Genomic DNA, 17,007 nt, shown 5'->3' with positions numbered 1-17,007 from the left:
CACTCTTCTCATGCCACAAGCATCTTTTGCGCAATCCATCACTGATTCCCTAAATACATCCCATTCCTCCCCCACTCCCCTTACTTCCATTGTTCTCACCTTTTTCCATTCTGTACACAGTCTCTCCTGGTACTTCCCCACACAGGTCTCCTTCCCAAGCTCACTTACTCTCACCACCTTCTTCACCCCAACATTCACTCCTCTTTTCTGAAAACCCATACTAATCTTCACCTTAGCCTCCACAAGATAATGATCAGACATCCCTCCAGTTGCACCTCTCAGCACATTAACATCCAAAAGTCTCTCTTTCGCACGCCTGTCAATTAACACATAATCCAATAACGCTCTCTGGCCATCTCTCCTACTTACATAAGTATACTTATGTATATCTCGCTTTTTAAACCAGGTATTCCCAATCATCAGTCCTTTTTCAGCACATAAATCTACAAGCTCTTCATCATTTCCATTTACAACACTGAACACCCCATGCATACCAATTATTCCCTCAACTGCCACATTACTCACCTTTGCATTCAAATCACCCATCACTATAACCCGGTCTCGTGCATCAAAACCGCTAACACACTCATTTAGCTGCTCCCAAAACACTTGCCTCTCATGATCTTTCTTCTCATGCCCAGGTGCATATGCACCAATAATCACCCACCTCTCTCCATCAATTTTCAATTTTACCCATATTAATCGAGAATTTACTTTCTTACATTCTATCACATACTCCCACAACTCCTGTTTCAGGAGTATTGCTACTCCTTCCCTTGCTCTTGTCCTCTCACTAACCCCTGACTTCACTCCCCAGACATTTCCAAACCACTCTTCCCCTTTACCCTTGAGCTTCGTTTCACTCAGAGCCAAAACATCCAGGTTCCTTTCCTCAAACATACTACCTATCTCTCCTTTTTTCACATCTTGGTTACATCCACACACATTTAGGCACCCCACTCTGAGCCTTCGAGGAGGATGATCACTCCCCGCGTGACTCCTTCTTCTGTTTCCCATTTTAGAAAGTTAATACAAGGAGGGGAGGATTTCCGGCCCCCCGCTCCCGTCCCCTCTAGTCGCTTTCTACGACACGCGAGGAATACGTGGGAAGTAAAATATATGAAATGTAAAAGGAAAGCAAATTGCTCAAATGTCATGTGCAAGATATGATGAAAAAAAAGGGGGAAAAGGGAGAGGATCACAGCAAATAAATGTCCTCCATGACGATTCTGCAGAAGCTGTCCTGTTTGCATTAATGAAGTGTTAAAATGTATAAATCATAAGAATAATACAATATCAAAAAATATGGTACACACCAATTCTACTCAGAAACACCAGTCAGAGCAGGAGGAGCAGGCGTAGGTGAACTCATGTGACGACCCTGTTCCTTTACGATTGGGTAGAAATATGGGTGTTCCATTGCCTCATGGGCTGTCAAGCGCTCTTGGTGGTCATAACGTAGCAATTTGTCCAAGAAGTCAAGGGCCTCAGGAGATACTAAGTGTTGATTTTCACTATGGACAAACCTTTCCCAACGCTTTCGTGAATGCCTTCCAAGAATATCATTGAACCTAGGATCTAGTTCAATTTGATATTTCTCAACATACTCATATAGTTCTTCGGTTCCCAACACCTTAGCAATGCGGACTAACTGATCATAATTGTCATGACCATGGAAGAAAGGCTCCTTGCGAAATATCATACTCGCCAGCATGCACCCTAATGACCACATATCAAGTGAGTAATCATACATCTGATAATCTACAAGAAGTTCTGGACCCTTAAAGTATCTGGATGCCACTCGAACGTTGTACTCTTGACCTGGGTGATAGAATTCTGCTAACCCCCAATCTATGAGTCGCAACTTCCGATGTTCATATATATATATATATATATATATATATATGTAAGGCATGTGTACGTGTAGGAAGAGAGGAAAGTGATTGGTTCTCAGTGAATGTAGGTTTGCGGCAGGGGTGTGTGATGTCTCCTTGGTTGTTTAATTTGTTTATGGATGGGGTTGTTAGGGAGGTGAATGCAAGAGTTTTGGAAAGAGGGGCAAGTATGAAGTCTGTTGGGGATGAGAGAGCTTGGGAAGTGAGTCAGTTGTTCGCTGATGATACAGCGCTGGTGGCTGATTCATGTGAGAAACTGCAGAAGCTGGTGACTGAGTTTGGTAAAGTGTGTGAAAGAAGAAAGTTAAGAGTAAATGTGAATAAGAGCAAGGTTATTAGGTACAGTACGGTTGAGGGTCAAGTCAATTGGGAGGTGAGTTTGAATGGAGAAAAACTGGAGGAAGTGAAGTGTTTTAGATATCTGGGAGTGGATCTGGCAGCGGATGAAACCATGGAAGCGGAAGTGGATCATAGGGTGGGGGAGGGGGCGAAAATTCTGGGAGCCTTGAAGAATGTGTGGAAGTCGAGAACATTATCTCGGAAAGCAAAAATGGGTATGTTTGAAGGAATAGTGGTTCCAACAATGTTGTATGGTTGCAAGGCGTGGGCTATGGATAGAGTTGTGCGCAGGAGGATGGATGTGCTGGAAATGAGATGTTTGAGGACAATGTGTGGTGTGAGGTGGTTTGATCGAGTAAGTAACGTGAGGGTAAGAGAGATGTGTGGAAATAAAAAGAGCGTGGTTGAGAGAGCAGAAGAGGGTGTTTTGAAATGGTTTGGGCACATGGAGAGAATGAGTGAGGAAAGATTGACCAAGAGGATATATGTGTCGGAGGTGGAGGGAACGAGGAGAAGAGGGAGACCAAATTGGAGGTGGAAAGATGGAGTGAAAAAGATTTTGTGTTATCGGGACCTGAACATGCAGGAGGGTGAAAGGAGGGCAAGGAATAGAGTGAATTGGAGCGATGTGGTATACCGGGGTTGATGTGCTGTCAGTGGATTGAATCAGGGCATGTGAAGCGTCTGGGGTAAACCATGGAAAGCTGTGTAGGTATGTATATTTGCGAGTGTGGACGTATGTATATACATGTGTATGGGGGTGGGTTGGGCCATTTCTTTCGTCTGTTTCCTTGCGCTACCTCGCAAACGCGGGAGACAGCGACAAAGAAAAAAAAAAAAAAAAATATATATATATATATATATATATATATATATATATATATATATATATATATATATAATCTTTGTACCAGACGACCTTTGACTTTAGTGTACGTCTGTTCTCTTTGTTTCTTGGGCTTCAGCGACCCTCAGACTGAGGGCCTGAAGGTGCAGCTGACTGACGCCTTACCTCTGGTGGCTTTGGAAAGGTTAAATGTGAAACAGCTTTTCCACAGCTCCGAAAAGGGAGAGGAAATCATCGTTATCTTCAGCAGGGTTCAGCAATGCAGTATTTGGAGAGAAACGTTTGAAATTCATAAGTGCGATCACTTGCTAAGTCTAGGAGACGCGTTGCGCTGTTACTGATCATTTTATAGGGAATGCAAGCCTTTGAAAGGCCAGGGAAAAGTCGGATAGTAAAATGAATAGAGAGATAAACACTGTGGTATGAGCAACATCCTCGACAACAATTACTTCGTGAAGTCATCCTCATTTTATTGTGTGTGGGAGTGTCGCTGCCTTATCCAGCCCCGATGAAAAAGCCAATGTTTTTCGCCGCCGAGAGAAAACGAAGGTGACTGTTCCCATTTCTCGAAAACGGATCACGAGATCTGAGAATATTCCAAAAATGTTTGGCCTCTCAGTGCCTTGTAGGAAAAAAGTTAATCCATCTCTGTTTCCAGAATGTTTCAAGAGCTATATACAGGGCGTCGCAATGGATGGCTTTCTTGTTGTGTGCTCCGTCATGCAGGAGACGAGTGTATATGTCGCGTGATCTAATGCACGAGGAAGATTATGGCATCCGTGAAGACTGAAACATCTATTGAAGAGAGTTTGGGATACTGAATATACCAGGGAAAGTGTGGTAAGTGGTGAGTATCAACTGGTTGTGGTGGTGGTGGTGGCTTTTATAGAGGGTGACAGTATACCTAACAGATAGATAAGGAAATACCAATAAATAGATGGGAGACACTTTATGAATTACTTGTCATAGCTGAAGTCTTGTATCCTCTAATAAATGCCAGATTCTTTGATATCGCTCATACTTGCATAACTTTAAGCCTGACCTGAGGAGGTTTTTCTCCATCCAATTTCATCATCGTATTTGCATTTTCTTCAGCTAAACTTGGTTATCTTTCTAAGCTCCAGCAAATCACGCTAAGGAAACTAATGTATCTCAATCAGACATTTTCCTCTGTTTCCCAAAAACCAGTTCATAGAAAAATTCAAAAATATTTGGACACACACACTCACACACACGCACACACACACACACGCACACACACACACACACACACACACACACACACACACACACACACACTCATACACACACAATACACATAGGTATATTCACTTTATGTACTTCCCTTCACAAGGATTTCCTATGACCTTCGCAACATTGACATATCTGGCCACGTCCAACGGGCAGGAAGACAGGTCAACACATGTGGCGACTCTGTGTGTATCACTGTATCTTCAGCTTAGAAGTTAATCTTGATATATGACGTCCAGAATACAAAAGAAAAAGTGTAGCACGTACGTACCTGGGGAGTATAGTTTTAGATGGGTGTGCATTTGGTGAATGGGCAAGGTGGTGTTTGTTTAGTGCATTTCATTACTGTCTGTATATGATTTGTTGGAAAAAGGGTTGGAGGAAGGGGAAACCTGTGAATAGGTATTCCTAAAATGTAAACCAGGATAAATTTTCTTGTTTCTTGTTGAGAAATTTGACACGATGAAACCGATCTTACTGAATTTCGTGTTAATCATTCCTATGTGTAATCCAGTGTGAAACATTTCATTATCTTTGCGTTTCTCTTTTCAAGGCATTGGTAATTCATCACTTTTTCATCAGGACTATTACTTCATACATCTTAGTGCTACCCCATATAAATATATTTTTTTTCTGGAACCCGTCCTTTGTCTTCGCAGTATACTGGATAGCCTTACCAATGTTTAGATTTACCATTACCTTTGTCAGCTGATATAATGACAGATTCCTTTGGGAGCCTTTGGGTACGGACCTGGAGAGGGGCGCCTATGACGTTCCTTATTGCTGCCACGACCGATAACTGGGGTCGAAGCAATGCACATTGGCATAGTAATATCTACATTTGCATATCTACATTTGCATACCTAAGTAATAGCATACATACATACATGCATACAGGCAGCGGATACGGAATCATGCATACTAATGCGGGCGGGCTGGTTCTAAACAGCGAAAAGCTAGAATTCGTAGACCGAGCCAAGGGGAAGATACTGGATGTGACTAAGGTAATGGTGATCAAACTCCTAGATAAACTAGACTAATGTTTGCAGAGGAAAACACCACAGTAAGGAGAGACAAGGAAGAGAGGAAGGAGGGTGTACTGGTTCCCTTGTTAAGAGATATCATTAAATGCCAAGAAATATCGATGGACGGCTAATTCAAGCGGTATAAGATAAGGAGTACAATGATACAGGTAATTTATAGTCCTCCAAGCAATCACAAAGATTTAGAACAATTATACAGTGAAAACAATGAAGGAACATTCAAGATGATGAGGGAAGCAGAGACGCATTTCTCAAGGATGGTAAGATCCTGATGATAGAAAATTTTAACTTCACAGAAACAGACTGGGAGAATTTAGATTCCCAAGGAGATAGGGAGTTATGGAGACACAAGCTCCAGGAACGTGCAGGGGAGAATTCCGTGTAGTGGCACATGACCGATTATGCAAGAATCAGAGAAGCCTCTACGCTATCATCTTGCCTTCGCACATGATACCATGAAAGTGAAAACCATAAAACATGATACGTTATTTGGTGAACGTGATCATGTAAGGCTGGCTTTGAATCTTTGAATAAAGAGGACACAAAAAAGTACCTCAAAGAGGAGCTACATTAGAAAAAGGGTGACAGTGCAAAGTTGAATACTTTCTTTTAGGGTATAAAATGGAAGCTGGAGTTCCATGGCAGGAGCTTTAGTATTTACTGAAGCAGTGGTCAGAGCTTGGATTCCCATGCCCACACCCATGAAGAAGAGGTCTCATTGGTGTAAAATTACTACAAGAGACATAACCAGATTATTAGAAAGCACTAACCCATACACGGTTTATGGTCTGATGAAATCTCTCCATGTGTGAAGAATGTGCACGTACACTCGACAAGAAGGCTGACACGTTGTCAATACGTCGCTGGAGCAAATATAAGCGCAAGGGAAAGGAAGAGGAAGAACGTCGTGTCTGTCTTTAAGTGAGGAAATCGAGAAATTGGACTATATGTCTCCTGGTAAATATAAGAATAGCATTCAAGTCCGGGTATAAGATGGATCAGGATATATACCGCAAGTCGTTCACGTCTTGCATAAGACCAAGTACTGGAACAAGCTTCTCAGATTTAGTTACCGCATTGAATGAAGCAAAGAGAGCTAATAGAGAGGATCCAGAGGATGGTAACCAAAATGTTCCGAGGATTAAGAGAGCTAAAGTGCAGGGAGATGCTAACGGTCTTCAACTTGGCCATCATCACGGAGAAAAGAGTGAGCGGTGACCTGATGACGTAGAGAGAGAACAGTTCTCCGAAGGCTGTAGGGATAGAAGAAACAGCAAACATAATATGATATCAAACAATAAGCTTGTCAAAGAAATGTAAAGGAGTAATTTTACATTTAAGACTGGTGGCTGAATGAAATAGATTTGATTCGAAAATAGCAAATGTGGTGTTGAGCAATGAGAATTTTATAAAGTGGTACGACCTAGGAGAAGGTTCAAGAGACGGGGCACCACGAATGTCAAGCTCCAACCTCGAAGAGTACATGTAGACGATTACATAAATAATACACATACATACAAACGTATTTACATGAATGCATACATACAAATACCACTTTACTTAGTACCCAGCAAGGCATGGGTAAAGATATACCCTAACTGTAGCCATTTTGGTTGAAAGGAGAAATGAATTAGAATGAGAAAAAAAAAGTGGAAGAGATCATTTCCGTCTCTTTAGGTGTATGTGATCCTAATTCTTAATAGTAGATTGGCTACAGGAAAAGAAAGAGGCAAAAGAAGGAAGAGAATTCCAAAGGTTTACAATTCAAAGAAAGAAGGAAGGTATCACAACGGTCATTCCTCGTGAGGCTGGTCTCCACACAAAAGGCAACGGAAGCTAGTAGCCAATCACAAAGTCGGACACATGAAGCTAGCTCACGAGAGCAGTGGTCGACATAAAGCCTATAGAAAATAACGAGAGCAGCAACATTATGGGAAACGGAAAGAGAGTTGACGGCAGGGAAGCCCAGAAGACTTCCGGAAGGCTATTTGATTATATTTCCACCGAGGGAAAATTGGAGGAAGGGTCACCCTAAATATGCAAGCAGTACCCCATGCTTTGGTGAATAAGACGCCAGTTAAAACACCCAAGCTTCTGGAGAGAAAAATTTCTGACAAGTTCATTATGTTTCCATTTTGTGGTTTTGTTCTGCTGAATTAGTGCTTTAAGCTGTACGTGTAGGAAGAGGGTAAGAAAAAGAAAAAAGAGTGGGTAAATAGCACCCTTTTTGCACCTATGAATTCAACAAGGTTTTTGCTTCACCACTTCAAACTGCTACACACATCCTAATCATGAGAGGAAATATGTGCAGTGTGAGAAACAGCAAAAGTTTTGATGTTGGGAGGGTAAGTGAGCTGAAATATGTAGAGTGAAGTTGCCAGTGTAAGAATCAGCAGGATTAGATGATGAAAGAAAATTATTTAGGGAGAAAAGGAAAAGATAAGGTGACAGGACAGAACCCTGAGGAACACCACTGCTTGTGGGGCGGTGTACTGCAAGATAACACATAAGACTTCACTTAGTAATACCAGCATGAAACTTGGCAGACATGTGCTTCAGATATTACTGATCAGGAATATAACGTTAGCCACTTCAATCTTTGCCATTTCCAAGATGGTTGCCGTGTTTTCCAGAATGACTTCGTTTTATCAGAGAAATTTCACACAACGAAGAATTGAATATATTTCAAGACGACATGTTGCGTATTTGCAACTGCTAGTCATTCTGAGATAACACTAAGTATAGAAAAAAAAGGATGGCTGTCATATTTCAAATAAAAACGACTGAACCAAGAATGCTTAGACGGTGTGAAAGCAATCTGTAGTAAATACACTCGTCATTCAGGCAGCAAATATCAAACGCATTTGACTTCAATCATAGTAAAATATTCTCTTTTTGAAAGAAGATGACTCGGGCCCTGAAGTGAGGCAGGTGATGACGACACCACCGGACCCAAGAGTCTCTAGTGTGCAAAAACATTATATGAAAACCTTTCAGCCAGACTTAGTGCTGGAGGAGTAGTTGTACAGGAGATGAAGGATCATCTTCAGTGTCTCGTAACACTGTACAGCAGGAAAAAGGTCTGTCTCATTTCTCTAAACCCTGACGATTGCCACTCGTAAAAAACACAAATCGCCGAGCTAGTAGAATACATATATGACACACTTAACAGTTAATGACGGTAGTGCGTTCAAAATGGTCGACCTTTCCGATTTACAAAAGAAGCGACTTGGACTGCTTGGTCTGACAAGTCTAATCAATATAACAAGACTCAAGGAGCAAATACTGACTCGCGTATCTCACCTGTAAGTTCATCACAATGATCGAGAAATCTTGCTTGCATTAGATGGTAATACCAGACATGTAATTGCGAATGCGTGTGAATGCAATTTGATACTCTACACATCGCCAAAAACTACTGCAATTGTGCGGAATGAATTCCCTTACCACAAATCGAAAAATTTTGAAGATAAATTTGATACCGAGTGTCAAGAAAGTCCATTGTCTTCAAATCTGCTCGAGTTAACGAGCATGGTAGAAAATGCTCCAATTATACAACGATAACTTGAATTTGGTACATCAAAATCAGATCTCGCAATCGCTCAAATTATTTTTTTGTTACGTCCCTAACGAATGAAAGAAAGAACAGATTCTCACCATAGCAAAAAATAATCATAACTAGCACTGATGTAGTTGTGACTGTCGTGTCTTGTTACCATAATACTGAAGTAGATGACCATAGGACATCTCCTGGTAGAGGTACGGACTTTAGATCGTAACCATTTCATGAGATTACTGGTGCTGCATCAGGTACAAACGCTCGTGCGCCTCCTTTCTTCCGTATTTTCACTGGTTGTGACAGTTTCTGCATTCCATACCAAAAGCTGAAAGTCAACATGGCAGGCTTGGAAACTTTTTGAGAAAGTATCTGAAATTCCAGTCAAGTTGCTCACTTGTCTGGATCAGTCGACGATGCTGATATCCCGCCAAACAAAGTGGCGCTTTACAACACTAAGAGAACTGCTGAACTCCACGAAGGATATGGATGTGGTTGAATGACAAGAGTGTCAGCCTCATATACCAACCACCTCCTGCTGACTAGGGATGGAAAACAACTGGTAAAACTTGGCATAGCTCCTGCACGTCACTGACTATAGTGGAAGCACCAAGCCAAGAATGACTGAAAATCCTGCAGCAGAAAGAAAGGATGCAAAGGGAATTGCATATGCCATTGCTCAGGTCTTGCATGCTCGGCTCTCTAACTGTACTTGTCAAGCATAAGTAGTTTATTTATTCAAAGCTTAATTTGCACTAACGTAAAGTGTAAGAAACTTGTCAATCATACTATCGGTAGTTAGATGTGTATGCAAACAGTCTTCATATAAATCAGTTAAGCACGCATGAGGAATTTTATTGATTTTTATTGAAATAGACGTCAATTTTCACCACCACTTAGATTCTGCTGAGGTCAACATGAATTCAGGACAAATCTGAGTGGGTAGCGTGAACACTATTCTGGATATGTCGTGTCTGACGAATGTTCGTACTGAACTTCATGCTCGTATCACTAAGTGATGTATTTCTCGACTTGTCCGCTTCACAGAGAAGTCAATCTATCAGCGACCACCGCCATGGAACGACCAGAGAGGAGGCTATTCCTCGGAAGAAAGAGTGAAACAAAACAGCCACAGAATGGAAGCTTAGAAAGCAAAGACGTATTGCCAGACGCTTTCAAATGCTTCGGGAATGTGGTGGGTCACGACCGCAGATTTACCCAAACCCTTAACAGACGAGGACCAGACGTGGGTCGCACACATAGATTTGCATTTTCCAAGTCGATGAGGTCTGCAATGTTGAGCGGGAAAAGATGGAGAATTAATTAGTATTTCAGGGTTCGTACTGGTGATGAAATACCAGGAAGGATTCCTGGCCTTACTGCACGTGCAGTTCATTAAACCCTGCATAATGAAGGGATTAATTTCCATTTCCTACCCAGCGGGAGCAGCATCGATCATGGCGTCCCGCTGAAGGTGGCACGGTAATGGCGACAAGAAATGGTGCCATATCGACGGTCAGAAATCTTTGCCACTGTTCTCAATTCCTAGCAACAAAACAGGATAAAAAAAAGGAAAATAAAGATATAAAATCAATTGTATATCTAACAGTTTATATATATATATATATATATATATATATATATATATATATATATATATATATATATATATATATATATATATTCATTTATATTTATCTATTTTGCTTTGTCGCTGTCTCCCGCGTTAGCGAAGTAGCGCAAGGAAACAGACGAAAGAATGGCCCAACCCACCCACATACACATGTATATACATACACGTCCACACACGCAAATATACATACCTATACATCTCGATGTATACATATATATACACACACAGACATATACATATATACACATGTACATAATTCATACTGTCTGCCTTTATTTATTCCCATCGCCATCGCGACCACACATGGAATAACAACCCCCTCCCCCCGCATGTGTGCGAGGTAGCGCTAGGAAAAGACAACAAAGGCCATTTATATATATATATATATATATATATATATATATATATATATATATATATATATATATATATTATATTATTATTATTATTATTATACTTTGTCGCTGTCTCCCGCGTTTGCGAGGTAGCGCAAGGAAACAGACGAAAGAAATGGCCCAAACCCCCCCCCCCCATACACATGTATATACATACGTCCACACACGCAAATATACATACCTACACAGCTTTCCATGGTTTACCCCAGACGCTTCACATGCCCTGCTTCAATCCACTGACAGCACGTCAACCCCGGTATACCACATCGCTCCAATTCACTCTATTTATATATATATAAATGAAGGTTAAACCGCTTGGGGAGACGATTTACTTTCACATCCAATACAGTGTCGACTCTCCACAAGTCCTCCTCATGACATCAGAAACAGAGAGAACCAAACCATATATATACATCTGAGATCTTTCCCCTGACGCGACCTCACCCATGAAGCGTGGTTCTAACGTTCATACTTTTCAAGTCACTGTCTTCTTTTACTTCACACACACACACACACACACACACACACACACACACACACACACACACACACACATACACACACACACAAACACACACAAACACACACACACTCCACTTCCTCCTGCTTCTTTCTATTCAAAGTCACAATCCAAAGAACATGTCTTTCTCCCCTGCTAAACTTGGTAGCCTCACTTTTTCTCATAGCAACTTTCTCTCCTCACACACTCTCACAGCCTCATAAACCAGCCTCTGTAGTTAGTCACTGAAGTCTGTCACCAGATCTGTGATATTTTCAAACAGCAGACAACACAGCGCATCCCTCTTCACCTCCAACTGACTGGAGAGAAGCTATTCTCTTCATAATCCTCACGTTTACCTTTTCCCACCATTCCACCCTTAATCAGATTAAACAGTCATGGCGACATCACAGACCGTGGCTGCAGAACCACCTTCACCTGACACGACTCATCCTCCTTCCCTCATCATTGCATCTACTAGTTATCCTCTCACACCGAACGCTTGAAACAACTTCCACAAAGGATCTCTATGAACCTTATGATACACTTTTCCTACGGCCATAAATGTCATGCTCGAATCCCACTCTATTTTCTAAGTATTACTCACACAGATTCGTCAAAGGAAACACAGGATCTACATGTCATCTACTTTCCTGAAGCCACGTTTTTCCTCCCCAGTCTGATACTCCGTGCATGACAACACCCTCTCAGTCACCACTCCCCCATACAAATTACCAGGTATTATCAATGAACTTCATATCCCTGTAATTCAAACATTCACTTTTACATTCCTTGCCTTTATAAAGTGGCACTATACAAACATTTCGCTAGGCCTTAGCCACCTCAAATTAAGCCATTTATAATGATGAAAATCTTGATATGCCAATCAACATAACTCACCCTTATCTTTTGAAATTAAAAATCCCATCCACTTCACCTGTTTTCTCACACATCGTCTTATGCAAAGCTTTCACTACTTCTCTTTTCACCAAACCACTAACCATGACGCACTTCTTCAGCGATCCTATCATCAAGCACATTCAGATCTTTCAAAAGACTCACTACATCTCTCCGGCTCGTTTTTGCCTTTTCTTATACTAGCACACTTGCTCCCTTCATTATGCTTCCATCGCACTCATTTTCTACTACCATTATTCACCTCCTTCCAGAGTATTTTCCTATTGTCTCTGTAGTTTCCCGATACTCTCTTACCCAAGCTCTCATTTGCCCTTTACTTCCACTTGCATATCTCCCAGTTATATAACACTCCTTCCCTGCACGTAACGCTCAAACACCTTTCTTTTCTCTCACGGATATTTCAACTTTCTCAGCCCATCACTCACCCGGCCACAACCCACCTCCCGCACGTCACACATTTATCTTGCTCAAGTGTACGGCACGTACGAGTTCACACTCACGTCTAACAACACAACCACACATCTGCGCATTCCAGGCCTACAGCATATCAGCCAGGACGAGATGTGGTAGAGTAACACATCCACAGAGCAACAGTGAACGAGTCTTCTATAAACCATTCACTACAACACTGCATTATATATTTGGTGATATGTTACCGAGAATGAGTTGATAAACCTAAGGAGGTGTATGCAGATTGCACGAGACACCCGCATGTTATCAGACTGCACACGTTGAAGCTGTTGCTTGAAGCGACCTTGTCCTCAGGGCAATAAACCTTTCGGAGACTGAACGTTGGCTCTCGGATAAGGGCGACCGTGGTCCACCTCACGGTGTCCGAATCAATACTCAAAATCCGTGTCCTCACCATCACTAGCGGGTCGTATGAATAGAAATCTCTCCCCAAGTGTCACAACTGGAGTTGGACTGGCCAGGAAGAGCGGAGCAAACCTGAGATTCAAGACGGATTCAGTCTTCTGGAGAATATTCATGTGCTAGGTAAATGCTGAAAGTTTTCTGTATGAATGACAGAAAACATCAAGAAACATTTTCTCGCTTGGGTTTATAATATTGTGATGGAGACTGTTCACCTGTAGTCTGTTAAAATGGGTACCCCCATTAAGAGGAAATTTACACACACACACACACACACACACACACACACACACACACACACATACACACACACACACACACACACACACACACACACACAAAATACCTCTATGGCCTATTCCTGTCACACACTCAGTAGCCAACAGTAACTTATGACCGATCTCTCCCTGTCAAAACGGAGGCATAATAAAATGAAACAGAGCCTGCAGACCAGACGGACTGAGAGTTCGCCCAAGGAATGATAACAAGATGCAAGACTTTGTCTATCAATCAACGTGGTGAACTACCATGAGACAAGACAGGGCACACGAGAACTACAGCCTTGGGTGAGCCAGGTTAACAAAAAAACCTCGTCAAGACCTCATCTTGAGTCAGACTGGTCATAGCTCCGTCAGATGCACAATTTGACAGACATACGCTGACAGGATGGAGAGAGTCAAGCGACGAGCAGCCAAGATGATTCTCGGAATGAGAAACAAATTCCCTGAAAGCTGGCTAGACAGATTAAACTTATATGGCTTTGAGAAAATGGAGTTTAAGAACTGAAACTGGTACACTAACTTATCACAAAGTTTGATGATCTAAGAAGCCCCTTCAGGCTAGACGAGTCTGGCTTCTCTCGTTAGATACAAACTTGTGAAATATGTTTACTTCGAATGAGGCTGAGCAATTTTTCATTTCTAACAGGACTGTTAACATGATTTACTAATTAATGATTTACTAATTAGAGCACTTAAAAATCGGCAGCTGGCATTAAATTTTGCTTCCTTAGTTACGTAAACTATTTACAGGTGATTCTCCTAAAGTTTCCTCTTTGATTTGCTAAACTTAGGATACAAATTATCTTAGTTCCTGATATCGGCCATCATCACAAACAGCCTCGAAAGGACCCAGTGGTCTGTTGCTATTTGCACTCCTCCGTACATCTTCGTGAAACAGGTCAAGGCTCATCAATATTCTAGATTCACATTAGAGAGGCCAGGGTTCCCCCAGACATACGTGACACAGGTGCCTCCTGGTCTAGGTCAAATCATTTGTTTGCCTTGGATTGCCAGAGAGAGAGAGAGAGAGAGAGAGAGAGAGAGAGAGAGAGAGAGAGAGAGAGAGAGAGAGAGAGAGAAGGAGAGGGAGAGAGAGAGAGAGAGAGAGAGAGAGAGAGAGAGAGAGAGAGAGAGAGAGAGAGAGAGAGAGAGAGAGAGATTAACTACAGAGCACATAAGACGAGATTTTTATCGAAAAGTGGGGTAGCGCGTGGCTCTTACCACTGAGAAAATCTGTTGCGATACCCAGGCGGGAATTACCGGCGCTGTACGATAGAATACAGAGAAATTCAAACAAGAAATAGATCAATGAGGCCTTTCGAGGCTGTTTGTGACAGTGGAAAATATCAGAAACCCACAGATTAGTGTGATAAATGTTAGAAATATACAGATAATTCAGGGAGCATAACCTTCAAACTAACAGAGTGACTAAAAAGGCACAAATGATATAAGTCGTGGATTTAAAAGCGAAATACCTACAGCTCTTCTTTCAACCACTCTAACTGGCATAACGTTCTATATGTTACGAAACCAAATGAAGAAAAATGCTTCGCCTCATTCGAGGTAAAACGCTCGCCCACGAGTTTGTGTCCATTTCTGCAACTGAATCAGATGAATAAAGTCGTAAGTGATCTCACACAGCAAGACTATAAAGCCTTTAGTACTTTTAGATGCTTGTATTAAAGCACCTCTTAGCCTTCTCTTTTCTAAGCTAAACAGATTCAAGACCTTTATCCTGCTCTCGCAAGATTCGTTTCTCAGCCCATGGATCATCTTGGCAGCTCGATGTTGCACTTTCTCGATTCTGTGTGTCTTCCTTAAGGTAGGGTGACCAAAAGTGAACTCTATACTCAAGATGGGGACGAACCAATAAAGAGTGAGGATGATTTCCCTAGATTCATATTTGAAGTCCCTCCCTACGAATCCAAGAATTTTGTTCGATCTTATCACTGTTTCTGTGCACTGCTGTTTTGATTTTGTGTCACCAGAGATTATCACGCCGAAGTCTTTTTCCCTATTTACGTTTTGCAGCTGAACAGGATTCATACTGTAGTTTGCCTTTACATTTTTTTGCTAACGATATGTGATACCTTGCACTTGTAGATATCAAAATCTATTTGCCACCTATGAACCCAGTCAATCAGTCAGTCTGAAACTGCTGACGCTTAAGTTCATTAGTAAATTCATTTCCCAGCTCTGTATTATCAGTGAATTTTGATAACCTGCAACGCAGTCCATTATCAATATCAATGGTATATGAGAAACAACATCGGTCCCAAGGCTGATCCTTGTGGCACTCCACTTGTTACGTCTAACCGTTCTTAAGGCATGGTCGTTAACCACAACTCTGTTCACGGCCAGTCACCCAACTTCCTCTTTCCCAAAGTACAACACCATCAATGCAAAGTGTGTCAGTTCTTACTAGTAACCTCTGATGCAGCATTATATCGAATGCTTTTTGTAAAACTATATAGATAACATCAACTACTCAACTTTCGTTAAACATGCTGTTTATATCATAAGAGAAATCAAGCAAATTTGTCAGACATGAGCGATTTCGTTGAAAACAATGCTGAAAATCGTTACTACGTGTTGGTCCACTAAATGGTTTACAAATCGATCTCGAATGATGGATTCCATAAGTTTTCTAACGACAGATGTGATGCTAATTGGACGATGATTTCTGGGAAGTGACTTATTACCTTTTTTTTAAATATCGGAGTTACAGTGGGAAACTTCCATTCATCTGAACTTTTTCCATAGCAAATGACTTATCGAAAAGAGCAGTCAACCGAATCTTTGTCTCATTATTTGCCTCTTTCATCGTCCTCAGATGAAACTTACCAGGGAGGGTCTGCCGTTTCATTTATACCCTAGGATGGGAAATCGGCCAATAGATAACGTAATTGATTATGTTTCCTTTAAGGCCGGTTAATAAGAGCGTGTCTGGTTTAGTCTGAGGGACAAACAGACATACAAGGACACACACACACAGACACACACACACGCACACACACACACACACACACACACACACACATACACACACACACACACACACACACACACACACACACACACGGAACATTTTCAGCCAAATGACTACCTAAATTCAATAGACTATTCTTTCTTTCTATCTTTATCTATCTATTTATATTATTGCCTGTGTCTGGACTGCCAGAAAGAATTTGACACTGTACAGCATGTAAGGCTGATAAGAAGCTGGATCAACGGGAAGTGATAAGGGAGAAACTTTTGCGATGGATGGATGAGGAACCTTTACGAAAAGGGTTGAGGTGACAAGTGGGGTGCTACAAGGTTTGGTTATGGGACCTCTTGATCCGTGTAAATGACTTGCCTGAAGGCAAGGGATCCTACCTGAGTATGTCTGTATGTGACACAAAAGGTCATAAGGGAACTGAAAAGCGAGTAGAGGATTGCATCAACTTAAAACGGGACCTAAAAAAGACTCGAGAG

At 41.6% G+C, this 17,007-nt stretch overlaps 1 protein-coding gene across 1 annotated transcript; it reads right to left on the bottom strand.

Annotated features, from left to right (window-relative positions):
- Nucleotides 1–1,145: 1,145 nt before the first annotated feature.
- Nucleotides 1,146–1,915, bottom strand: LOC139749384 (casein kinase II subunit alpha-like). The gene has a single exon (XM_071663217.1). The coding sequence runs from the start codon at nucleotides 1,913–1,915 to the stop codon at nucleotides 1,322–1,324; it is 594 nt and encodes a 197-aa protein (XP_071519318.1). The 3' UTR covers nucleotides 1,146–1,321.
- Nucleotides 1,916–17,007: the final 15,092 nt, after the last annotated feature.

Source organism: Panulirus ornatus, chromosome 1, assembly GCF_036320965.1.
Source record: "Panulirus ornatus isolate Po-2019 chromosome 1, ASM3632096v1, whole genome shotgun sequence".
Lineage (NCBI taxonomy): Eukaryota > Metazoa > Arthropoda > Malacostraca > Decapoda > Palinuridae > Panulirus > Panulirus ornatus.
This window is presented reverse-complemented; position numbering and strand designations above follow the sequence as displayed.